This window comes from Dryobates pubescens, chromosome 27 (assembly GCF_014839835.1).
Source record: "Dryobates pubescens isolate bDryPub1 chromosome 27, bDryPub1.pri, whole genome shotgun sequence".
NCBI classification, from domain to species: domain Eukaryota; kingdom Metazoa; phylum Chordata; class Aves; order Piciformes; family Picidae; genus Dryobates; species Dryobates pubescens.
In genome coordinates, this window is record NC_071638.1 from 2,158,462 (window position 1) to 2,185,028 (window position 26,567).

The 26,567-nt window shown below is 45.1% G+C and overlaps 1 protein-coding gene across 3 annotated transcripts in view; it reads right to left on the minus strand.

The window, feature by feature from the left end:
* The window catches only part of SHISAL1 (shisa like 1), a 116,583-nt gene that overhangs the window by 58,446 nt on the left and 31,570 nt on the right, over nt 1-26,567 (minus strand). For all 3 annotated transcript variants that reach the window (XM_054173881.1, XM_054173879.1, XM_054173880.1), the window contains exon 2: nt 714-812. In XM_054173881.1, coding sequence (XP_054029856.1) covers nt 714-783 — 70 coding nt within the window. In that variant the 5' untranslated portion in view covers nt 784-812. The remainder of the gene's footprint in view (nt 1-713; nt 813-26,567) is intronic.

The window sequence follows — 26,567 nt, forward strand, 5'->3', positions numbered from 1 at the left end:
ACTGCACCACCTCCCTGGGCAGCACATTCCAATGGCCAATTACTCTTTCTGTGAAGAACTTCCTCCTCACCTCGAGCCTAAACGTCCCCTGGTGCAGCTTGAGACTGTGTCCTCTTGTTCTGGTGCTGGTTGCCTGGGAGAAGAGACCAACCCCCACCTGGCTACAACCTCCTTTGAGATAGTTGCAGAGAGCAATAAGGTCTCCCCTGAGCCTATATATAAAACAACAACTTACATTGTACCTAACATGTATACATCTCAAGAGTAGTAGAAGTTCCAAGTCCAATCCTTCACATGTTTACATGGTCTTTGTGTGCACATCAAAGCAGACAATTGGAACCTGAGTGGCTCTGCTTCCAGCAGATGGTTATTTAGCAAACTGGTGGGGTAGAGCTTGCTTGCCCCCCCCCCCCAAATTTTTTATCCCTTTAAAATGACCTGACAAGCTAGCATATAAAAACATTAACTTTGTCTCTTTGACGTTTTCAGCCTGCTTTGCCATGTCAGTATCCCACCACCTATTCATTCTCAAACTGATTTTTCAATTGCATGGCAAATTCCATCTTCCAGGTCTTAAATACAACAAGGCTTTATTTATGTATTACCCAACAACCTGTTTGATCTTGCTTGTTTTGTAGGAAGCTGGTATTTGCAAGTGATTTTTCCCCTGTGGCACACATTAGTGAAAGATAAATTCAAAACAGAAACGTTACCTGCTGACAAGAGTAATGAAAGCAGAACCATCAGCACATTCAAGGGCTGTTGACCACAACTTGTCATCATTGGCTTTCATTGGTCCATTACAGAATTACCTGTTTGAGAAGATGCAACATCATGGTTAAGTGTCTGTTTCACCTCACTTTCACTGTTCAAACTTACTTCCTCGCAGAGCTCTGGTAAAATGAGCAGATAGCTTCACACAATAAGACAAACGAGCGAAAACAAAGGAACAAACCAACCCAACCCAACCCTGGACTCAGAAGTGGAATGAATTCTCCTTTCTAGGAGTTTGTTAAAATTCTTTTTTCTTCTCACCATGAATGTAGGCAGCTATTTCCACACTTTTCATTAACCCAGAGCAGAGATGAATCACAAAGTTTTTATTGGCTACTCACACCTCCCCTGTAACCTGCATTCAGCAGAACTCTGCTTGTTTTGCTGGCACAAGAATGGGCTCTTGTGTTATGCCTGTAAGGACTTAGAAGGATATAACCAATACAAAAATGAATTGGCTGCATGGAAAGTCAATCTGTTTTACCCCATTAGAGGGTGCAGTCGTTCAGAAAGAGGGCTGGAAGCTTGTCCCAAAGTGTCTTTTTGTTAGAATTAGAGCATTGAATGGGATTATTATTTCTCGGTTTCCTAAAGACGGGGGTGAGCCATGATGCAGCCTGGGGAGGAAGCACCAGAAACAGGCTCTGCTGGTTTTGTCACAGAGCAGTCCCACAACTGATTGGATCCAAATATATGTTATACCCACACTGATTCAACATCACCGGCTGCACAATCTACAGATCTAGCAGAGACTCTGTCATCATGCAAGTGTTACCACCACAGGATGTTAGGGGCTGGAAGGGACTCCCAGAGATCATTGAGTCCAACCCCATTCCAGGAGCGGGACCATAAATCTAGCACAGGTTGCACAGGAACACATCCAGATGGGTCTTGAAAGTCTCCAGAGAAGGAGACTCCACAATCCTTCCAGGGAGCCTGTTCCAGTGCTCTGTGACCCTCACAGTGAAGGAGTTCCTCCTCATGTTGAGGTGGAACCTCCTGTGCTGGAGTTTATATCCATTACCCCTTGTCCTATCACAGGGTGCAACTGAGCAGAGCCTGTCCCCTCTCTCTTGACACCCAGCCCTCAGATATTTATAAACACTTATTAAATCCCCTCTGTTTTCTCTTCTCCAGACTGAAAAGCCCCAGCTCTCTCAGCCTCTCCTCATGGGGCAGTGCTCCAGTCCCTCAATCATCCTGGTTGCTCTCCATTGGACTTTCTCAAGTAGATCCCTGTCCCTCTTGAACTGGGGAGCCCAAAACTGGATGCAATATTCCAGGTGTGGTCTCACCAGGGCAGAGTAGAGGGGGAGGAGAACCTCCCTTGATCTGATGGACACATTCCTCTTAATGCACCACAGGATTACACCAGCCCTCTTGGCCACGAGGGCACATTGCTGACCCATGGATATCTTGTTATCCACCAGGACTCCCAGGTCCTTCTCCATGGGGCTGCCCTCTAGCAGATCACCTCCCAACCTGTACTGGTGCAGTTTATTATTCTTTCCCAGATGCAGGATGCTACTTATCCTTGTTGCCCAGCTCTCCAGTCTGTCCAGGTCTGTTGAATGGCTGCACAGACTTCAGGCAAATCAGCCAAGCCTCCCAGTTTGATATCATCAGCAAACTTGCTGAGCAGACACTCTGTCTGTCCCCTCATCAGTGTTGAGCAGGACTGGACCCAGCACTGATCCCTGGGGGACTCCACTAGTTACAGCTCTCCAGCTGGACTTGGCACCGTTGACCACCACTCTTCAGCCTCTATTTTGCACCCAGCCATCATCACCAGCAGGATTGTCTGTACACTATTCAGCTGTCAACGCTAACACAGGTTAATGCTGCACACTGACAGTAAAGAGCAATAATACAAAAGTAACTTATTAGTTTGTACAACAACATTAGGAGCTTGGGTTACAAAATGAAAAGCCTAAGTGGTGATACTGAAAGCTGTTGGGGTGAGTCTAACAGAATAGAATAAACCAGGTTGGAAGAGGCCTTCAAGATCATTGTGTCCAACCTATCATCCAACACCATCTAATCAACTAAACCATGGCACCAAGCACCCCATCAAGTCTCCTCCTGAACACCTCCAATGATGGTGACTCTATCACCTCCCCAGGCAGCCCATTCCAATGGGCAATCACTCTCTCTGTGTAGAACTTCTTCCTAACCTCCAGCCTAAACCTCTCCTGGCACAGCTTGAGACTGTGTCCTCTTGTTCTGGTTGCCTGAGAGAAGAGACCAACCTTCTCCTGGCTACAACCTCCCTTCAGGGAGTTGTAGAGAGCAATAAGGTCACCCCTGAGTCTCCTCTTCTCCAGGCTAAGCAACCCCAGCTCCCTCAGCCTCTCCTCATAGGGCTGTGTTCCAAACCCCTCATCAACATTGTTGCCCTGGTGCTTGTCCTGGTGCTGGTTGCCTGGGAGAAGAGACCAGCCCCACCTGTGTACAATCTCCCTTCAGGCAGTTGTAGAGAGCAATAAGGTCTCCCCATCAGGTTCTTTAACAAAGTTGTTCTCAGGTGTTTATGAAGAGCAGCTTGAAAAAAAAGAAAGGAAAAATGGCAATTTATGTCAAAAATGACACCACTGTGGACAGCTCAAGAGCAAGAGGATGCTAAATACTTATGAAGTGAGTAGTGTATCATGTAATCACTGGGTAGTTTATAACAGGTGTGCACTAAAATCTCCTGAATCAGATTGAAATCCCAAGGCATTTGCACTTGTATGTAACAAAAGGGAAGGACATAAAAATCATCACTGCCATGAATATCTCAACTTTAAGTAGCAGATGGAGGACAGGAGATTAGAGCAGTGCTATCTACAAAGTGACAAAGAGACAAAGATTTCTCACTAGAAAAAATCCCATGTCTGGCACAAGCAGAGCTTTAAGAGGTCATCTCAGCACATGAAAACCACCAAGTCATAATTCTACAAACCACTGTAAATGTTTGAAAAGAAATCATCCTAGTTTATACTGCTGTCTGCAAGCAGCATCAACATCCAAACCACTCTATTGGTACTGTTGAAAGAACTCAGTTCTTCCAAGGGAATGGAATGGAATAGAATAGACCAGGTTGGAAGAGACCTTTGAGATCAAGTCCAACCTATCATCCAACACCATGTAATCAACTAACCATGGGAAGACAACTAGAAATCACAACACCATGGGGGGGGGGGGGGGGGGGAAAGACAGAAATCTATGAATGCTAATTAAGAATATTTCTCTATTTCCCTATAGAAAAAGCCACTGTTTTGTTTTTGGGGGTTGGGGTTTGTTTGGTTGTTTGTTGCTGTGGTTTAGTTTTGTTTATTTATTTGTGGTGTTGGCTTTTTTTTTTTTTTTTCAGAAGGAATATCATATCAATTAAAACATCAACCAGACTTTCAAGCTAGAAGTGCATGTAAAGGAATACTACTGAACATCAGGCAGAGGTTCTGTCTGTTTCTACATTCTTAAAGAACAAGTTATTGCAAATATTGCTAGGAATTAGCAATTAGGCTGCACCTTGAGTCCTGTGTCCAGTTCTGGGCCCCTCAGTTTAAGAAGGACATCGAGACACTTGAACGTGTCCAGAGAAGGGCAACAAGGCTGGGGAGAGGCCTTGAGCACAGCCCTGTGAGGAGAGGCTGAGGGAGCTGGGGTTGTTTAGCCTGGAGAAGAGAAGGACCAGGGGTGACCTCATTGCCCTCTACAACTACCTGAAAGGTGGTTGTAGCCAGGAAGGGGTTGGTCTTTTCTCCCAGGCAACCAGCACCAGAACAAGGGGACACAGTCTCAAGCTGCACCAGGGGAGGTTTAGACTGGAGGTCAGGAGAAAGTTCTTCACTGAGCGAGTCGTTCGTCATTGGAATGTGCTGCCCAGGGAGGTGGTGGAGTCCCCATCCCTGGAGGTGTTCAAGAGGGGATTGGACGTGGCACTTGGTGCCATGGTCTAGTCATGAGGTCTGTGGTGACAGGTTGGACTCGATGATCCTCAAGGTCTCTTCCAACCTTGGCAATACTGTGAATAAGAGGAATCAGATTATTTTTCCCCTGCCTAAATAAAAGCTGCAGGAATTCTGATAGTGATTCATTACTAGAGGGAAAACTTGGCTTTAGCAACAGTTAATTAAAAAGAGTTCAATAAGCACTTCTGTTGTGTGAAGAGACAGATGTTTTGTATAGCTGAGACTATCAAACATTTCTACATCAAGATAATTTAGGATGTGGTTAATAAGTTGATATCAAGGTTCCCAACTTGACATCTGCAATTCTGTGTAATTCATATCCAGTTATTTCCGAGCTGGCTAGGAGATGTGTGTGTGGGGGTTATTTTGGGTTTTTTTCAGTTTGTTGGGGAATGATGGCATCTTTCACTGGGCCTGAAGAAACCTAAGGACATTTTGAGAAGTTGTGGTGGTGAGAGAAAGTTCAGTTCTCCCCTCCCCGCCCCCAAAGAAACCACGGCTAACTCAGTTGGAGAGGCAGAGGTATGAATAACCTGTATTTACAAGCAGGATGAAATGCAAATGGATATATACACAATATACAATATTTAGAATAGAATAGAATAGACCAGGATGGAAGAGACCTTCAAGATCATCGTGTCCAACCTATCATCCAACACCACCAAATCAAATAACCCATGGCACCAAGCACCCCATCAAGTCTCCTCCAGAACACCTCCAGTGATGGTGACTCCACCACCTCCCTGGGCAGCCCATTCCAATGGGCAATCACTCTCTCTGTGTAGAACTTCTTCCTAACATCCAAACTAAACCTCCCCTGGCACAGCCTGAGACTGTGTACTCTTGTTCTGGTGCTGGCTGCCTGGGAGAAGAGACCAAATCCCACCTGGCTACAACCTCCCTTCAGGTAGTTGTAGAGAGCAATAAGGTCACCCCTGGGGCTCCTCCTCTCCAGGCTAAGCAACCCCAGCTCCCTCAGCCTCTCCTCTCAGGGCTGTGCTCCAAGCCCCTCACCAACTTCGTTGCCCTTCTCTGGACTTGTTCCAGCAAGTCAACATCCTTCCAAACTGAGGGGCCCAGAACTGGACACAGGACTCAAGGTGTGGCCTCACCAGTGCAGTGTACAGGGGCAGAATGACCTCCCTGCTCCTGCTGGCCACACTGTTCCTGATGCAGCCCAGGATGCCATTGGCCCTCCTGGCTGCCTGGGCACACTGCAGGCTCATGTTCAGCCTACCATCAACCAGCACCCCCAGGTCCCTCTCTGCCTGGCTGCTCTCCAGCCACTCTGACCGTAATACAGAAAAAAACTTTCCCTCCTCCAGCCAGGAGGGTCCCCTCCTCTACCCCCTACCTCCCTTTTGTCCCACAAAGGGTTAGAGAGGGAAAAGGTAACTATTCAGGAGGAAATTCTGTTAGCTCAAAGCATATGCAAGAATTGGTTTCTTATCTGGTTAGCTCAGTTAATTCAAGAACAACTCCGTCCAGCACAGCTGTTGCTCAGAGAGACTGAAACAGACAGAGTGAAAAAAGACAGACTGAACTGACTGAGATTCAAACTGAACTAAAATTACAAGTTAAATTCTACCAATCTACCAATGAAAGTCCTTTATCTTTGTTTTTCAAAGCATTCAGCCAGAGTGTTCCAGCAACTGTCCCTTTCTCAAAGGCACAGCCTAAAACGGTCACAGAAGCAAATCAGACAGTCCAGGGAATGACCAGCTTGTACACATGATGTGGATCTAGGGGAATTTATTGGAATGGTTAATGCAGAATCTAACCAATGAATAGTTAAGAGTAGTAATATAACTCATGCATCTCACTATGGGCTTATGGCAAAGTACATTTTCTTTCCCTCAGTGTTGTTGATGAAGGCAGCTTCGAGTTAGAAACAATAGGGCAGATTTCTGTAAAATATCTCACCTAGCAGCATGTAATTAGACTCAGCAGTGAGGATCATGAGAAAACAAGAAAGGTTTATCACTTATGGAAGGCTAAGTCAGCCTGGAAATTAGAGGCTTATTTTTTGAAAAGTACAGTCTGGCCAGCAATTGAAGACAGCCTGGTTCTGAAATCAGTGAGTAGGTAGAAATTGAGAAGATTTTCAGGGAGAGGAAAATTTATGCAATTATGTCCAGCAGAACTGGCAACAATGAAAGTGGCATTTAAACCCAAGTCTTGGGAGGCCTGTATTTTATTAAGTGCCAGCTGGGAAGATGGGAGCAAGAGAGGAACGCTAGAGCCCCACATCAAAGTCCAGGACAGTGACAGAACCTCTGTATATTTACACATATCTACACCTTTGTGACAACAGGGATATGCTCCAATTTTATAGCTTCAGTGATCATTAGACTGAATACAACCATTTTTAGGAGGACAGAGATAAAACTAGCCATTCACCACTTGGCAATGAAGACTCTTTTTTACCTGCTGTTGTCAGGCAGTTGTATTCAGTGCAGTATCATGAGGACATCGCTGAGCTGTTACAGCTCAGTCAGCTAGGGGGAAGAGATGGGCAGAAGAACAAGTGGCACGCTAAAAGAAATTATCTAGATTGTACAAATTATTTCCTAAAGCTAGGCAATAGGAGAGAGACAATGGAAACATGGTAATTAGCAGGGATCTGGCTGAATATGTTGTTTCTGACTAGAATAATTTTTTCTGACTATTAGCAGTCGAGGCTGACAAAACAGTTATGAGCATTCCCCTGCCCGGGGAGGTGCTGGAGTCACCGTCCCTGGAGGTGTTCAAGAGGGGACTGGATGTGGCACTTGGTGCCATGGTCTAGTCATGAGGTCTGTGGTGACAGGTTGGACTCCATGATCCTCGAGGTCTCTTCTAACCTTGGTGATACTGTGATACTGATACTGTGATTTGAAGGAAAGAAAAAAAGTAGATCTGGTTGTGGTTTCTTTGGGCTTTGAGGGTTTTGTGTTTTGTTGTTGGTGGTTGGTTGGGTTTGTTTTGGTTTTTTTTCTTAAACAAACTGTGAGAGCCTGGAGGCTGAGAGAGAAGGTTTTCTTTCTAGTTCTGTAAATCTTCAATTAGAAGGGTGGTCGAATGCACCAATTTCCATGTCTAATGCTCCACTGTAAGCTCTGTTGTGGTCACTTGGAGCAAGGAGAACGCTCATCTTTTTCAGTATCTTTTGAGATTTCCAGCCTCGCATCACCTCCTCCCTTCTGTTAGCAATCACAAGAATCTCAGCAGCTACATCATAAAGTAGACTAAAGAAATGGGTGAGGAATCACCATTTTAGATGCTATTTTTTTCCCCCACTCTGTTTCCACATGTCTGCCATGAAACAGAATAATTGGCCCTCTCTCTTGTTTAAGTTCTTGGCTATTTTTCCATGGAATAAGGATCACGTTAGGAATAGAGTCACTGTCCCTGGAAGTGTTCAAGAGGGGACTGGATGTGGCACTTGGTGCCATGGTCTAGTCATGAGGTCTGTGGAGACAGGTTGGACTTGATGATCCTCAAGGTCTCTTCCAACCTTAGTTATACTGTGAATACTGATTTGCCTTGAAGAAGATGCAACAGTGACTGCTTCAAAGAGAGCAACATTCAAAGGAAAGGTGCTGTATAATATTACGATCAAGGAGAACAGACATTAATGTGACACAGCAGGTGGGTGGCTTTTTGTTTCTGCCAACAAAAAGTCTTCCATTGCACTGTAACTTCTAATCTCACTACCACTACAAAAACTGAACTCTCTTTCCTTTAACCTTCCCCCTGAACATGGATTTAGGTGCAGGGACCAGATACATACATCAGATTACGATGCCAGGTTTTACTTAAACACTGTGATACCTTTGCTCTTACTCTGCTGCTCCATGAATTGCTTTGGTTCTCCTTATAGTTCTATCTATCTGTCTTTTCTTCAAGGGAATCAGTGAATCACTGAAAAGAAGAGCTGCCAAAAGAAATAACCATTTCATGTGGCAGGACTTTTTACATAGAAAAAATTTTCCCCTTACCCACTTTGGAGGAAAAGAAAACCTGTACTTAGAAGAGATGTTTGAAAAACATTGCATTTTTTAAAGTCATTAGAAAGAATAAAAGGAGGTAGCAGGGGCATCTATTAAATACATTAGCACTGCCTCACAGGTTAGCTCTCTGTATAGACCAATCAAAAATAAGGCAATTAAAGAGACCATTTAATTCATCTTTCTGTCACAGGAATAAGAACATCTAAACTCTTCTAAGCAGAAGTTCACAGAGCCTCCACCACCAAAGAGGTTTTCCAGACTTCTCAGGCAATTCCCATCCAGTGTTTCCTCAACCTCATGGTTAGGAAGGTTTTCCTATGTCTACCCTGCAGCTCTTTTCCTTAGATTCAAGCCCATCCCATCCCCAGTGGGGCTGCAGAATGATTTGCCTACAGATGCATTGGTTAGACTTGTCTTTGCATCAGTCTTTACAGTATAACTAAGGTTGGAAGAGACCTCGAGGATCATCGAGTCCAAATACATACACTAATACATACAAAAGTGCTACTATATCTTATTTCAAGTTTTCTTAGGCTGGTAACTTCCACTTCTTACAATCTTTCCTTAGGAATCATATTGGCTATACCTCTCATATCTCCTCTAAAATTTGGCTCCAGGTTTTATGGCAAGGTTGTGCATGTAACTTCAGTGCCTTTTTTTGTTTCAGTTGTTTCTATTTTCCCAGTGCCCAGAAGGTCCTAATAAATAACTTATTAGCTGCCAACTTTTCTAAGGTAAATTAAAATACAGTATTACAAAAGTGCAGAGATCCATAGAGTTTCTGCTCATTCTCAGAGCTGATTAAGAGATACACAGGTATATCACCAGTATTACCAAGATTGGTACATCTCCACACACACAGAGCTATAGAGGTGATAACATATCACCACTTGTGACATAACTGAAGGTGAGCACCAGTCTTAGTGAGCACCAGTGACCTTGCCCTGGGAAATCATCCCACAGCAGCAGCTACAGTGATGGACCTCCCATCCATTCTCCTGGGCACAATCATCTTCCACAGTTATGATTACAGGACACTGAGAAAAGCTCTCATCTCCATCATCACATATCCCCCAGTCTCTTCCTGGAAAAGACCCTCACTAACCTCAGACACGTAATTAGTTCTGTTGTACATCCTACACTGTTGGAAATGAGGGTCACCAGCAGGAAAAAAAAGCCTCCTCTCATCTTATTTGTCACCTGAAGACAACACACAATACTGGTTGCATTGTAGCAGCAGTAAGGGGGTGAATAATGCAGCCAAGACAGTTAGAGTGGTTGAGAAAGATGTTTAAAATCACATGGAAAAGAGAAGACTCTGCTCCAAACCAAACTTCTAGTCCAGCTCTGTTCACTTTTCATATTAAAATAGGCTTGCAAATGCATTTAGTCCAAGTTAATGAATGCTATTACAACCAAATTACAGCCTTATTACAAAGGCAACCATGTAACTGGCATGAAATAAAACCTAATGCTATTAAAAGAGTGTTTTCACACTGCAATAATCCCAAGAAAATGTCTTATGAAAAACAGATACTAGTTTCCAGTTGACAGTTGTCTTGAAGAGATTGAATCTACGAAAAGGAACTGCTGGTAGAAACTCTTCCAGATTCTAGCACAGCATTAACATCATTCAGTGTCTTCTCCCTGCAGATGTCTCACTACAGGTACGCTTGAAGTTAAGCATGTGTGTCTACACAACTGCAGCTAAAGATGAGCAAGTTTAGATCATGCTGGCCTGGTCATGAAATTCTTCCCCCTTACATTATTAATTTTAGAATCCATAATATTAACTACTTTGTTTTATTCTAATCCCCTCCCCTATTTGCTACTCCCCCCAGCTAGCCTCCAAACTGTTATGAACAGAATAGAATAGAATAGAATAGACCAGGTTGGAAGAGACCTTCAAGATCATTGCATCCAACCCATCAACCAATCCAACCCACCTAAACAACTAACCCATGGCACCAAGCACCCTATCAAGTCTCCTCCTGAACACCTCCAACGATGGTGACTCCACCACCTCCCCGGGCAGCACATTCCAATGGGCAATCACTCTCTCTGTATAGAACTTCTTCCTAACATCCAACCTAAACCTCCCCTGGTGCAGCCTGAGACTGTGTCCTCTTGTTCTGGTACTGGCTGCCTGGGAGAAGAGACCAACATCCGCCTGTCTACAACCTCCCTTCAGGTAGTTGTAGAGAGCAATAAGGTCTCCTCTGAGCTTCCTCTTCTCCAGGCTAAGCAACCCCAGCTCCCTCAGTCTCTCCTCACAGGGCTGTGTTCCAAACCCCTCACCAACTTCATTGCTCTTCTCTGGACTCGTTCCAGCAAGTCAACCTCCTTCCTAAACTGAGGGGCCCAGAACTGGACACAGGACTCGAGGTGCGGCCTAACCAGTGCAGTGTACAGGGGGAGAATGACCTCCCTGCTCCTGCTGGCCACACTGTTCCTGATGCAGGCCAGGATGCCATTGGCCCTCTTGGCTGCCTGGGCACACTGCAGGCTCATGTTCAGCCTACCATCAACCAGCACCCCCAGGTCCCTCTCTACCTGGCTGCTCTCCAGCCACTCTGACCCCAGCCTGTAGCTCTGCATGGGGTTGCTGTGGCCAATGTGCAGAACCTGGCACTTGGATGTGTTCAATCTCCTGCCCTTGGCCTCTGCCCATCTGTCCAGCCTGTCCAGGTCCCTCTGCAGAGCCTCTCCACCCTCCAGCAGATCAACTCCTGCCCCCAGCTTGGTGTCATCAGCAAATTTTCTGATGATGAGACAACGCGCATGAGTCCCATAAAAATAAAGCCAGTAAGTACAGCCTGAAGATGACCTTGTGAACTTCAAGCAATCTATAGCTGTTAATAAGAGAAGCAAAAGAAATCTCTATGTGCTGAAACTGTCAACTGTCAAAGCCCCTCATTCATCTTCTGCCTTTTACCCTTTTCACCAGCACATTTAGTCAGCTATTGCCACCTGTCCTACACCTACCTCCTAAGACACACATTATATGCATGCAAGTGTGAAATGGATTTTAGCAGTTCCTAACCTATGAAGTACATTGTGCAGTAGAATCTCATGCAGAAGTTAAAGGATTCCTTTATTACATCAGAAATCATTTTAGAGAATCAGTGGTACATTCAGACCTTTTAATTACAACATGTAACTGATGAGAAACTGCCTGAAGATAGCACAGAATCTTTATTATAGACAGCCAAATTCTTCACTTTCTCCATAGCAAAGCTAATGATATTCAAGATACTACCATAATGCAGTTGTAGTACCAATAAATTGTAGGTAATCAATTTCTCAGGGCCATTCATTCTATATTTGCATTTGGCAGGGTAAGTGTTTGATTTCCTGGATTTATTACTGATGAAGGTCAGAAAAATTGAAGAGTGTGGTCTGTCCTGCATCTAAGCCTTCACTGTACACGTTTGTTCTCATCTGGGGGCAAAAAATACCTAAATTACTTTGGGGAGACAGTCAGCTATGTAAAAATAACAGCTGCGGTTGTGGTGATTCACTGACAGATAAATAACTTCAGTTACAAGTTAGTAGCAACTTTCTCACTTCTCATAAGCAAAATTTCTTGTGCAGCCAAGAGCTGCAGCCTTCCCTACTACTCTGAACACACTGTTAAGAGACTGAAGTACTCCTGTATTCGCATTTGCATGTACTGCATCACTACGAGTGTGGGCAGCTGACAAAGATTTGTCCTAGCCATCCAAAACCCTTACTTTTAATGAGCTAAACCCAGTCCAGATGTATACCTGGGTTGAGTCAAACAAGGCAGATTAGTGATTTTGTGTAGCCAGCTGTGTGAGCTGAAAGGAGTTCTCAGCTGAAGAATTAACAAACAAATGGAGTCTGATGAAACAATCAGGTATGGTCTATTCATGGAACCAAGTAATCTGAAACAACTGAATATTGACTGAAGTGATGAATCCCCTTGGTCTCCCACGAGGCAGGAGCGATAAGGAGACACACACACACTTTCATAATCTTCTGAGAGCAGGACAAGATTAATTTTAAAGCCATTACAAATTTCTGTTGTTAATCAAGTTATCATTTCAGCTTTTAAACATATGCAGAACTCTTCTCTAGGGAAACTTTAGCTTTGTGTTGTTGAGCTGCTTGGCAGTAGGGAACCAGAGCAAACGTACTTCACTTTCAATTGCAATGATGTCCATGCCTTCCATTAACAACGCAAACCCCTCCTCGTTTGTTGCAAGCAGTTTGGCAATTGAATTTAGAAGATGTTATTAAGAAGCAAAAGAAGTTAGGAAAGTTAGAGGTTTTATAACAGGTATGCTTTCTAAATCTTCCAAATGCTGTTCATCTCTACAGAGCAGCAGAGCTCTAAAGCCTGAGAACACGCGTGTCTGTAAACATGTCAGTAAAATTGGCCAGAGCATTTTTGTTATCCATTTGAGGGCAAGAAGAGCGATACCTCAACTGCTCATCTAGTGAAGCCAAATAACTGTGAGTAAATTTTTGGGTTTGTCTATGTTGTCAGATGTATAGAGAGAGAAATTAAGAACTACTGTCTCTATGGGAACACTTCTGCTACCATTTCCTCCCAAAGTGGCCTCTTCTGACAAATAAGCCTTGCTGTGAAGTCTGTTGGCATATACATTTTACTTAATCCTTATTTCTTGGAACATTGTTATCCCTTACCTGTGCCTAACCAGATTGGTCTCCAACCTTCTGTCACTCTGAGGTTGTTTTAAAAATTATTTTCTCAACAGTGAAAAGAGATCAGGAGGAAGTGAAGCAAAAGTTAAAGGGGACTCAGGGAAAAAAAAAAAAAAGGAATAATTTAAACATGTCAAATTCAGCTGAATTCAGAATTCTCATCAATACTTTTTTCCTCTTTCCATCAACTTTAGAAAGGCTGTTTTCTTTTAGAAATACAATTTATTGCCCTCTTCCTTTGTAATCTAATTAAACATCCAAACCCCTGTAGAGATTAAGTTGCACTGGAGCTAAACACTAGGCATAAATCTTTGCACAGTTAATACCTTAAAGCCTGTCCTCTCTTGCAGAGCTAGAGCTAAGCTCTCTCTAAAAGGCTCTAAAATAGTTTTCTGGCTAGGAAGTATTCAAATGACAACTGATGTTCCATGCTCAAAAATGTCACTATGCTATTTAACACGTTTGAAAACCAGGACATGTTGCAATGGGAAAACCAGATCATTTTGCTGGCACAGTTAGCTAAGTCAAGGAAGGGTTCAACCCCTGATTAATGTATCAGTGCTGGAAGAAGCTGGCAGTTGTGGTTAAAATAGGGGGAAAAAAAATCCTTTTTAACTCATGAGGATCTTCTTTCTATGACAACACAATCTGTGGCTTCTCTGACACAGATGTATCTGCAGCAGCAGTATTTTGGCAGTGTTATTCCAACTTTCCTAAGGGAAAAATTAAAATGCACTACAAGCCAGTTCTAAATGTGAACTGAAAGCACACAGCTGTCCTGGTGCAGACCTATGACTTGGGTCATCTACCCTGTGAATAAATGTCGGTTGGTGCCAGTATTTAAGTTGGTTCATCCAGAACCAGCCTCAGCTGTCTTTATTCTAGAGTTGTGTGGTGTTGATATAGAATCAGAATTATGGTTGGAAAAGATCTCTATGATGATCAAAGTCCATCTGCAACCCAAGACTGCCAAGCCCACCACTTTCCTGGGCAGCCTGTTCCAGTGCTTGACCACCCATTCAGTAAAGAAACATTTCCTAATATCTAATCTGAACTGTCTCTGGTGCAACTTGAGGCTCTCATCCCATCACTAGTTACCTGGGAGAAGAGACTAACTCCCAGCTCACTCCAACCTCCTTTCAGGTAGCTATAGAGAGCCAGATCTGCCCTCAGCCTCCTCTCCTCCAGCCTAAACAATCCCCCTTCCCTCAGCTGCTCTTTGGGAGACCTGTTCTCCAGCCCCTTTGCCACCTTCCCTTTTCTGGCCCTGCTCCAGTGCCTCAATGTCTTTCTTGTAGTGAGGTCCCAAAACTGAACACTGTACTAAAGGTGTGGCCTCACCCGCCCTGAATACAAGGGCATAGCCACTTCCCTGGGGCTGCTGGTCACACTCTTCCTGATATAGTTAGGATACCATTGGCTGCCTTGGCCACCTGAACACAAGCCGACTCCCACTCAGATGGCTGGACCCAGTACTTGGCCTCGTTAAATAAACCTCACAGAACTGACCTCAGCCCACCAATCCAACCTGTCCAGGTCCCTTTGCAGAGCTTTCCTACATTCAAGATCATCAACAATTCTGCCCAGTTTGGTGGCATTTGCAAGGTTCCTCAGGGTGCCCTCAATACCCCCACCCACATCACTTAGTAAAGATAGTTAAGAGAACTGAGCCCTGGGGAGCACCACTAGTGACTGGCTGCCAACTGGATTTAATTCCATTCACTTTGGGCTTAGCCACCCAGCCAATTTTTAACCCAGCAAAGGGTGCACTTTTCTAAACCATGAGCCACCAGCTTCTTTATGACATGATGATGAAGAACACCCATCAGAGTCAAGTGAGAAAGAATTGGCCTCCTTCCTAAAAACATCTGCGGCGGTATATGCACACCGCACATACTGAAATGTTTCTCAGTAACATCACAAATGAAGGCTGTTCTTAAAGCAGACTAGAACAGAAGTAGCTCTCCCTGCACTTGCCAAGGAAAAAGGAAACTGTGGGGGAGCTCTGAACCAACAACTGTTGGCAAGAAAAACTGTATGGTAGAAGACAGGAATAACTTCCCTTCGCCCGTTCTTTTGCCTCATTCCTGTTGAACACACCAGCCTCACGCTGCAGCAGAGAGTGCTGCTTTTCACTGCTCTACACTTCCATACATTGCAAAGCTGGGTTTAAGAGCAGTATGTGCCTGTGCTACTGCAATCGTCCCAGCTCACAGCCATTCATTTACAAAACCACGGATTATGGAGCCCCAAGAACACCACTTTTCACAAGAACTTAGTTTTGAAGATGACATGGCAGCAGAACCATGGAAAATGCTTGCGAATCCTTTGTCTCCTCCCCTTAGGCAGCAACACTTGCAGGACTAAAGAAAGGACAATTTTAGTAGTCAGAGCAGCAGGTGTGGAAGTTGCCAAGCAGAAGGAGAAAAGGCATGCAGAGCAACAGAAAAGTGGCTTTCAACAACCTGCCTTTCCTTATTTATTTATTCAGCATGCCTTTTTGGAACTGAAAAAAACCCAGGTAAAACAAGGCTGTGCTGCTGGTGGTGGCACCACAGGTCCCAGCCTTTGCTTCACATTCTTTGTTTTACAGGAAGGAAAAAGTGTTTATTTCTAGCCTGGGGCTTCTAAAGCATTTTTTTTCCTGTGCACAGAGATTGGTGTGAGAGAAGCTGTTTGAAAAGACTCACATAGAATTATACAGAAATCTCACATGGATCAAGCATTGAGCACTTCCTCCCTGTTGAGCCCAGAGGAGTTGAGGAAAAAAACAGAAACACACCAGAAGCATCAACTGCAGACTGAAACCATAATTCACTGAGAAGTGGCTTCCTTTGTTTAATAATCTTGCTATGCTCAGTGGGCAGGCATACATCATACCTACAGAACACACTCCTTAGTGTTCCAGGTACTATAATAGTACCTGTGAAATCTAGCCATGATCTACTGATAGCAGCACTGTGCTTTGCTCCATACACCATATACCTAAGGAATGGCTGCCACTTGAAACACTTGCCATTGATATTTCTGCCATTACAGCAATGCATGGAGAACAATCTGTATGGAAGAGATGCAGGCAGGAAACTCTGAAAGAATCATCATAGAATGATAGAATGGTCTGGGTGGGAAGGACCTCCAAAGGTCATCTAGTCCAATGGCCTCTGCAGTCAGCAGAAGCATCCTCACCTAGATCAGATTGCCCAGAGCCCTGTCGAGCCTTGAATATCTCCACAGATGGGGCCCCAGCCACCTCCCTGGGCAACCTGTTCCAGTGTTCCACTACCCTCATGGTAAAGAACTTGCTCCTAACATCCAAGCTTAATCTGCTCTGCTCTAGTTTGAAGCCATTGACCCTTATCCTATCAATACAGACATTTGTAGACAGTTTCTCTCCATCCTTTTTGTAGACCCCCTTCAGGTACTGCAATGTTGCTATTAGGTCTCCCCAGAGCCTTCTCTTCTCCAGGCTGAATAACCCCAGCTCCCTCAGCCTGTCTTTGTAGCAGAGGTATTCCAGCACCCTGATCACTTTTGTGACCCTCCCTCTGAACCCAATCCATCAGGTCCATGTCCTTCCTGTATTGAGGGCTCCACACCTGGACAGAGTACTCCAGGTGAGGTCTCAGAGTAAAGCAGCAGAACCACCTCTCTCCATCTGCTGGCCACACATCTTTTGATGCAACCCAGGATGCCATTGGCCTTCCGGGCTGCAAGCTCACACTGCTCATGTCCAGCTTCTTGTCCATTAGCACCCCCATACCCTTTTCTGCAGGGCTGCTTTCTATCACCTCACTCCCAATCTGTATTGATAGCCAGGACTGTTCCAGCCCAGGTACAGAACACTGCACTTGCTCTTTTTGAGCCTGCCCTGTATAGGCAGGGAAGGAGCAAAGCTCAGCTCACACCTGATACAGGCCTACAGATTCATGAAATCAACAAGGTTGGAAAAGACCTCAAACATCATCAAGTCCAACCTGTCACCCAAGACATCATGACTACTAGACCATGGCACCAAGTGCCACGTCCAGTCCCCTCTTGAACACCTCCAGGGACGGTGATGCCACCACCTCCCTGGGCAGCACATTCCCATGGCCAACAACTCTTTCTGTAAAGAACTTTCTCCTCACCTCAAGCCTAAACCTCCCCTGGCACAGCCTGAGACTATGTCCTCTTGTTCTGGTGCTGCTTGCCTGGGAGAAGAGGCCTGTCTCTGTGAAGAACTTTCTCCTCACCTCAAGCCTAAACATACACAAACACCTCTCTATGCATAGTCACTAGAACAGTTTAATTGGTGAAAATTTCCAATATTGATAGGGGTCAGTTTGACATTTTTAAACACTGAAGCTTGAAGACAGCAATTAAATGCCTCAAGAAATGCAAGTGCACTAAGCATCATTATCAAGCCTGACAAGTATCTTGGACTCAGCCATGGAGATAAGTGCCACTGGATTCAGCTGCATGGAAAAAAGAATGTCACTACCACAAAAAGGTTTGCTGTCAACTACAGCTGAAACACCCTTTGCCTTTGCCTGGTACACATGCAAGTCTGGTAGGAAGCTGATGAGTTCACACCCATATACTAGAGACTATAGAACAACTGTCCTGCACCCCAGTCAACAGTAAGTGACTCTGAACACAGGCTCGTGACCACAGAGCAAGTGGCAATTGTGCTATATGGTGGGAGGCAAAGGATTCCTTACAAAATATATATATATGAACACACACCCCCATCTTTCTGTAAATCAGTGATATGGTTCTAGTTCCAGAGTCATTCTAAGCCAGTGTACCTCAGCATGCAGGAACAGTAAGCATGTTCCAACCTGCAGATGGAAAGCACACAGCCAGGAAAAAAAAGGCATGATCCAGTCACATACTAACATTCAGCTCAGTTGGGTTACACTATGTACATTCCCTCCACATAGAAAAGAACATTTGGTTTTGCATCTTGTGCAAGGTAACTTCACCATAGGGTTTTCACTAGTTCCATAGCTAACTCAAAATTACATTTGATGGTAAAGAACTGGTTTCACTGTGGTCAGGGGGAGTTTTGCTTTGAAGCCTACAGGATCAGCTTTTTATATCAGATGCTCACACCCACAGTAACAAAGCACTACTTGTCCTACAGTTCTAGTACCCAACAGCTCCAGCTCACAGAACTTCCTGACTGTTTTTTTTTTCTGACAGCAGCAGTGGTTTTAAACAAAAGCAGGAGAGAATTAGATTAGACATTAGGAAGAAGTTCTTTAGCATGAGAGTGGTGAGACACTGTAATGGGTTGCCCAGAGAAGTTGTGGAGGCCTCATTGCTGAAGCGTTTAAGGCCAGATTTTGAGCAGCCTGGTCTAGTGGGAGGTGTCCCTACCCATGGCAGGGGGGTTGGAACTAGATATTCCTTAAGATCCCTTACAACACAAGCCATTCTGTGATGACAGTGACATAATTCATGTCCTATTGACCTTGCAGACCAGTATATAGAACATCATCAACAGAATGTGCAAAGTCCAAATAGTTCATATGTAAGGCAGAAAGTACAGCATTCACCATATAGGGAACAGAGCAGATAATACTGCAGTCAGGCAGTCCATTTATTCATCCAGATACTTTCAAGTCTAAACAAATGAAAAAAGACAAGTGGAGAGGTGGTACTATTTCTATTTTAAAGAAAGGAGGCTGATGCACAGAGCAGTAACAGTCACAAAGGAAGAATACATCAGATTTGCAGATCACACTAAGTTGGGAGGAAGTGTTGATCTGCTTGAAGGGTAGGAAGGCTCTGCAGAGGGACCTGGACAGGCTGGATTGATGGGCTAAGGCCAAATGTATGAGATTCATCAAGGCCAAGTCCTGCACTTGGGTTACAGCAACCCCATGCAACGCTCAGGCAGTGTGGCTGGAAAGATACTGAGCAGAGAAAGACCTGGGGGTTGCTGATCAACAGCTAGCTGAACTTGAGCCAACAGTGTGCTCAGGTGGCCAAGGCAGCCAACAGCATCCTGGCCTGTATCAGTGTGGCCAGCAGGACCAGGAAAGTGATTGTCCCCCAGTACTCAGAATTGGTGAGGCCACATCTTGAGTATTGCGTTCAGTTTTGGGCCCTCACTACAAGACAGGCATTGAGGTGCTGCAGTGGGTCCAGAGAAGGGCAAGGAAAGTGGCAAAAGGTCTGGAGAACAGGTCTGCTCAAGAGGGGCTGAGGAAACTGGGATTGTTCTGTCCAGAGGAGGCTGAAGAGAGACCTTCTGGGTCTCTGCAACTACCTGAAAGGAGCTTGGAACAAGGTGGAAGTTGGTCTCCTCTCTGTAGTAACAAGTGATAGGAGGAGAAGAAAAGGTGTCAAGATAGAATACATAGAATACATAGAATAAACCAGGTTGGAAGAGACCTTCAAGATCATCGCGTCCAACCCATCAACCAATCCAACTCCGCCCAAGATGTACCAAGGGATGTTTAGGTTGGCTGTTAGAAGCTTCTTGACTGAAAGGGTTCTCAAACACTGGAACAGGCTCCCTCAAAGGCAGCCAAATTCCTCTCTCTGAGGCATTTATAAGATGCAGAGGTGTGGTGGCAAATGATTTAACAACAGACAGGGTAAAGTTGGGCTGGATGATCTTAAAGGACTCAAAATGATCACAATGATTCTATGATTCAAAATAATGATTCTATGGTCAAAATGATTCTATGATTTGAGAACGGTATATCCCATTTCTAGGTCTAATGCCTTGAACAGCAAACACTGCCATGCTCCTGTGAAAACTGAAGGTTGGGAAACAAAACCAAACCAACAAACCCAATCAACCAACAAAAACCCCAAAACAAAACCAAACCCCCAAGCCCCTCATCCAATTGATAAACCAAGTCAAACCAATCAAAACCCCAAAACACCCACCCCACCTCCTTCCCCCCCAAAACCAACCAAGCAAGAACCCAGCAGACCCATTGCTTGTAAGAATATAATCTGGCTTTACGTTGAAGTTATTTTTGTGAAGTTTACAGACAAGAGTGAGCAGAGCCAGGCAATTCTGCTGGACTTCATATAGTGAATGTCAATGTTGAACTCTGATCATCATAAGCATCAGCAATTCACCCTGTGCTAGCAATGCTGGAAAGTGTCAGCCAGAATAGAATAGAATAAACCAGGTTGGAAGAGACCTTCAAGATCCAGTCCAACCTATCATCCAACACCACCTAATCAACTAACCCATGGCACCAAGCACCCTATCAAGTCTCCTCCTGAACACCTCCAATGATGGCGACCCCACCACCTCCCTGGGCATCCCATTCCAATGGGCAATCACTCTCTGTATAGAACTTCTTCCTAACCTCCAGCCTAAACCTCCCCTGGCGCAGCCTGGGACTGTGTCCTCTTGTTCTGGCACTGGCCGCCTGGGAGAAGAGACCAATCCCCACCTGGATAAAACCTCCCTTCAGGTAGTTGTAGACAGCAATAAGGTCACCCCTGAGTCTCCTCTTCTCCAGGCTAAGCAACCCCAGCTCCCTCAGCCTCTCCTCATAGGGCTGTGCTCCAAACCCCTCACCAACTTTGTTGCCCTTCTCTGGACTCATTCCAGCAAGTCAACCTCCTTCCTAAACTGAGGGGCCCAGAACTGGACACAGGACTCAAGGTGTGGCCTAACCAGTGCAGTGTACAGGGGCAGAATGACCTCCCTGCTCCTGCTGGCCACACTGTTCCTGATGCAGGCCAGGATGCCATTGGCCCTCTTGGCCGCCTGGGCACACTGCAGGCTCATGTTCAGCCTACCATCGACCAGTACCCCCAGGTCCCCTTTTGCTTGGCCACTCTCCAGCCACTGTGACACCAGCCTGTAGCCCTGCATGGGGCTGCTGTGGCCAATGTGTGGAACCTGGCACTTGGATGTGTTTAACTTAGAAGTTGAACTTACACATAAGTTGAACTTACGAATTTCTGCTGGGAATGAGATGCCAGCCATTGTATCTTTAAGGTACTGCTACAAAGTCTCTGACTCAAAGGACTTGAAAGAGAATTATTTAAGGTGTGTATAATTAAATACACGCCTCAATTCATTGAGGGATTGTGATGAAGTGATACGAGGATAGCAATATCATTTTCAACCACCCTTGCAGAACACAAGCTTAGCTATCTTAACCTCCCCATTGAGAGAGAGAGTGAGAAACAGGACACAGCTTGGCCACGTTACAGCAGCAAAGAAAGAATGCAGTTTTGAACCACAATAATATTTTTAAAATGAAATGCTTTGTTTCTAGAAATTCTGGCTAAATAACTGCATTTCCTCAGCAACAACACCACATCAAAGTCTATGTAGAGACTTCCTGGCACAGGGATCAGTTTCTCACAGCTCAGTCCCAACGACCCAGTCTTTGGGGTAATTTTGTAAGTTACATTTGTTAAGTGACAACTTCATTATCCAGAGAGGTTTTGCTATTTTGCTTGAGTGGGGAACACAGAAAACTTATCATAATACCCAGTCGTAAAACATGACCAAGGTAAAGAAAAGCTGGTGCTAGAGCATCTAAGGCAGGGAGGGGAAAGGAACAATATGCCTGCAGATCTTACAAGCAGAGCATTATTTTAATCACAGCATCCTAAAGGATTTTCAAAGTCTGTTCCCAAGCATCACATCTACAGTATCACAGGCTTTGACCCTCTTGTCTATTCAAAGTATAATCCTTTTGGAAGCCATCACAGATGCTCATTCTGCAGTGATTTTCTTTCCACTAAGCATAAGGCCTTTGCTGCTATGTAATCTATATTTATCAGTATGGATGAAGTCATATACCCCAGGCAATCAGTTCTGTCTGGGGACATCAATTACATCCCAAATACGTCAAATTATGAAATCTCTAGAACTCTAATGTAGCTGAACTGAAGCTAATGGAGTCTACAAAAGACAGAGGGGCTTTTATATATGCAGGATTTACCCACTTCAACTCCAGGCTCCAACTCTTGATTCCAGCCTTCAACCAAATAAGGAGGTCTGATATAGGGAAAAAAAAGGATTCAAATCTGCCTTCCATATTTTACCTGGAACGAAAACTCACACAGACATCTCTGGCAACCTCTGTGGGAAAGATGGCTAATACCTTAAGAGGCAAAGAGATGATGAGATAGAAACTGAATGACAGTATAATGGAAAATAGGGTCTTTCAAGGAAGGAAATAGGACACAGATGCAGAAGTGATTTCTCCCTTCCTGTGTAACCTTATTCTGTTCTTTCCCATCTTCTAACTCTTCCAGCTGCTAAATGATTTGGTCCCTCCAGCCAAAATGGTAGGAATAAAAAAGACCAGATGATTTCTGAAAAGCCCTTCTTGTTCTTGAATTTTATCTGCTTTCCAGCTGCCTCTAAAGTCCTCCTTTAACTCCCTCTTACCTGTAAGTTCATTGATGTATGAACCATTTTAAGCCAAAAATCAAAGTTGGCAGTCCATTCCTCAGCTTCCTTAGTAATCAATTGTCTTTTACACTATTAAACATAATACTTTGGTTTGTGGTATTTGAGCAAAAGTCACCTACTTGTCTGTATTCTCCTCATTGTCCTATTTTCTCTCTCAAAAGCTAACCCTTATCTTGCTCAACCCCCTTGGCCCCTGAATCCTTATGTTTTAATATCCCTCCTAAGGAGGGCAGAGAAGACAAAACCTGCCTGTGCCTCCCTAGGGCTTTGTCAAATTCTCATCTACCTAGAAAGGATGTTCTCTTTGAAAGGCCACAGTATATGAGAATGGCCTATCCCCCAAAGGGAAAAAGATTCTAGGAAGGGAATTGGCAGGGCTCATTAATAGGGCTTTAAACTAGATTCAAAGGGGGAAGGGGCTGAAACCAGTCCCCCCAGGCAGGAGTCTGGGGGTGATAAGCTAGAGCCAGGGGTGAAACCGGCAGCCTGGCTGAAGTGCATGTACACTAATGCACGAAGCTTGGATAACAAACAAGAGGAGCTGGAAGCCTTGCTGCAGCAGGAAAGTTATGATGTAGTTGCCATCACAGAGACGTGGTGGGACGACTCACATGACTGGAGCGCAGCAATTGATGGCTACAGGCTCTTCAGGAGAGACAGGCAAGGAAGAAGGGGTGGAGGGGTGGCCCTGTACATCAGGGAGGCACTAGATGCTATTGAGCTGGAGATCAGGGACCATCAGGTTGAGTGCTTGTGGGTGAGAATTAGAGGGAAGACCAGCAGGGCAGACATCCTGGTTGGAGTCTGTTATAGACCACCCAGACAGGAAGAAGATGTTGATGAAGCATTCTATAGGCAGCTTCAGGCTGTCTCAAGATCATCTGACCTTGTTCTCATGGATGACTTCAACCTGCCTGACATCTGCTGGGATCTCAACACAGCAGAGAGGAGGCAGTCTAGGAAGTTCTTAGAGTGCATGGAGGACAGCTTCTTATCCCAGGTGCTGCGTGAGCCTACCGGGGTAAGGCTCTGCTTGACCTCCTCTTCACCAACAGGAAAGGGCTGGTGGCCCCATCCTCTTTAACATCTTCATTGATGATATGGATGAGGGGGTTGAGTCAGTCATCAGCAAGTTTGCAGATGACACCAAGTTGGGAACGGATGTTAGTCAGTTAGAGGGTAGAAAGGCTCTGCAGAGGGACCTTGACCGACTGGACAGATGGGCAGAGTCCAACAGGATGGCATTCAACAAATCCAAGTGCCAGGGGCTGCACTTTGGCCACGGCAACCCCATGCAGAGCTACAGGCTGGGGTCAGAGTGGCTGGAGAGCTGCCAAACAGAGAGGGACCTGGGGGTGATGATTGACAGCCGCCTAAACATGAGCCAGCAGTGTGCCCAGGTGGCCAAGAGGGCCAATGGCCTCCTGGCCTGCATTAGGAATAGTGTGGCCAGCAGGAGCAGGGAGGTCATTGTGCCCCTGGACTCTGCATTGGCTAGGTCACACCTTGAGTACTGTGTCCAGTTCTGGGCCCCTCAGTTTAAGAAGGACATCGAGACACTTGAACATGTCCAGAGAAGGGCAACAAGGCTGGGGAGAGGCCTTGAGCACAGCCCTGTGAGGAGAGGCTGAGGGAGCTGGGGTTGTTTAGCCTGGAGAAGAGAAGGATCAGGGGAGACCTCATTGCCCTCTACAACTACCTGAAGGGTGGTTGTAGACAGGAAGGGGTTGGCCTCTTCTCCCAGGCAACCAGCACCAGAACAAGGGGACACAGTCTCAAGCTGTGCCAGGGGAGGTTTAGACTCAAGGTGAGGAGAAAGTTCTTCACTGAGCGAGTCGTTCGTCATTGGAATGTGCTGCTCAGGGAGGTGGTGGAGTCACCGTCCCTGGAGGTGTTCAAGGGGAGATTGGACATGGCACTTGGTGCCATGGTCTAGTTGTGAGGTCTGTTGGGACAGGTTGGACTTGATGATCCTTGGGGTCTCTTCCAACCTTGGTTATACTGTGATACTGTGATATGGTGGTCGGAGGCTGTTCAGGGGCCAGCGACCACAAGAGAATTGAATTTTCAATACTCAGCCAAGCTAAGAGGGGCAGCAAGAAGACCTCCACTCTGGACTTCCAGAGGGCAGACTTCAGGTTACTCAAGGAACTAAATTAGAAGGTTCTTTGGGAAACAGCCCTTAAAAACAAAGGGTCCAGGAGAGCTGGACCTGCTTCAAGGAAGAACTGTTGAAGGCACAGGCACAGGCTGTGCCAATGTGCCGGAAGATGAGCCTGGGGGCAGACGGCCAGCCTGGATGGGCAATGAACTTCTAATAGAACTAAGGAGAAAAAAGAGGGTGTACCATCTTTGGAAGAAAGGGGAGGCAGCCCACAGAATGTTTAAGGATGTTGATAGGACTTGTAGGAAGAAAATTAGGGAGGCAAAAGCACATTTGGAGCTTAGACTGGCCTCTGCTGTGAAGGACATCAAAAAAATCCTTCTATGAATATATTAATAGCAAGAGGAGGGCAAGGACAACCTCCACTCCTTGGTGGACACAGAGGGGAATGTTGTAACAAAAGATGAGGAAAAGGCAGAGGTACTTAACACTCTCTTTGCCTCAATTTTTACTAGCAGGACAGAATGTCTTCCGGACAGCTGGCCTGCAGAGCTAGCAGATGGAGCCAGGGAGCAGCATAGTTTCCCTCTGTTCCAGGAGGAGGCAGTTAGAGATCTCCTCAGTTCCTATCTCCAGCAATCGTGAAGCATCTGTATATATCTTGCAAGTGTCAATAAACCACGTTATTTGTGCATCTGACTGCTGCAATGCAACCAGAACTACAGCAAACAGGGCTGCTCCTGCATCTGGGGTTGGACCTATAATGATGGGAAACAGTTGTGTTATTAGCGCACAGACTGCTCCCCTTTGAAGGCAGATGAACCTGCAGCAAAACTGGCCCCTGACTGTGTCTTGTGTTGGCTCTAAAGCAACCCATCCTAATCGGCACCCCTATTAAGAAATAAATCCAGCTCCCCCTAGCCCCCCTTATTTCTAAGGGCTTGGCTAGGACACAAGGTGATTTCTCTCTCATCAAATTTACCCCCACTTCACACAACTACAGTTTACAGAGTTTTCAAAAACCAGAATAAAACCTTATTCAGTGGGCATGAATCCTGAAGTTTAATTTTGCCTCTTCTTTGCACTGAGACACTGGTAACCTTGCTGCCTCATCTTAAAATGCATATTCATGACATGTAAACATAGCAGAAGTAAAATGTTAGACTAATCACTGCAACATGCTTTGGGTTTTTATTTGGTTTGTTGGATTTTTTTCCCCTTCCAGGTAGTATTGCACCTTCCTACAACTGATACAGCTTTACCTTAATCATCCTAGTTTGCTACTTACTGGCCATGGTGATAGCAACATCAGATGGCTATATCCTACACAATTAAGTTAGCTCTGTTCTTTTAAGTCAGTTGTCTATACTTCTTTCACATGTAGCTTAACTGAAGAGACTTTATACAAGTTAGGAAGAAGTTCTTCATAGAAAGAGTGTTTTGCCTTTGGAATGTGCTGCCCAGAGAGGTGGTGGGGTCACCATCACTGGAGGTGTTTAGGAAGAGACTGGATGGGGCACTTGGTGCCATGGTTTAGTTGATTAGATGGTGTTGGGTGATAGGTTGGACTCGATCTCAGAGGTCTTTTCCAACCTGGTTTATTCTATTCTACTCAGTGCCACAAAGAAGTTCTTCATCTGAAGAAAAAAGCCAAGAGC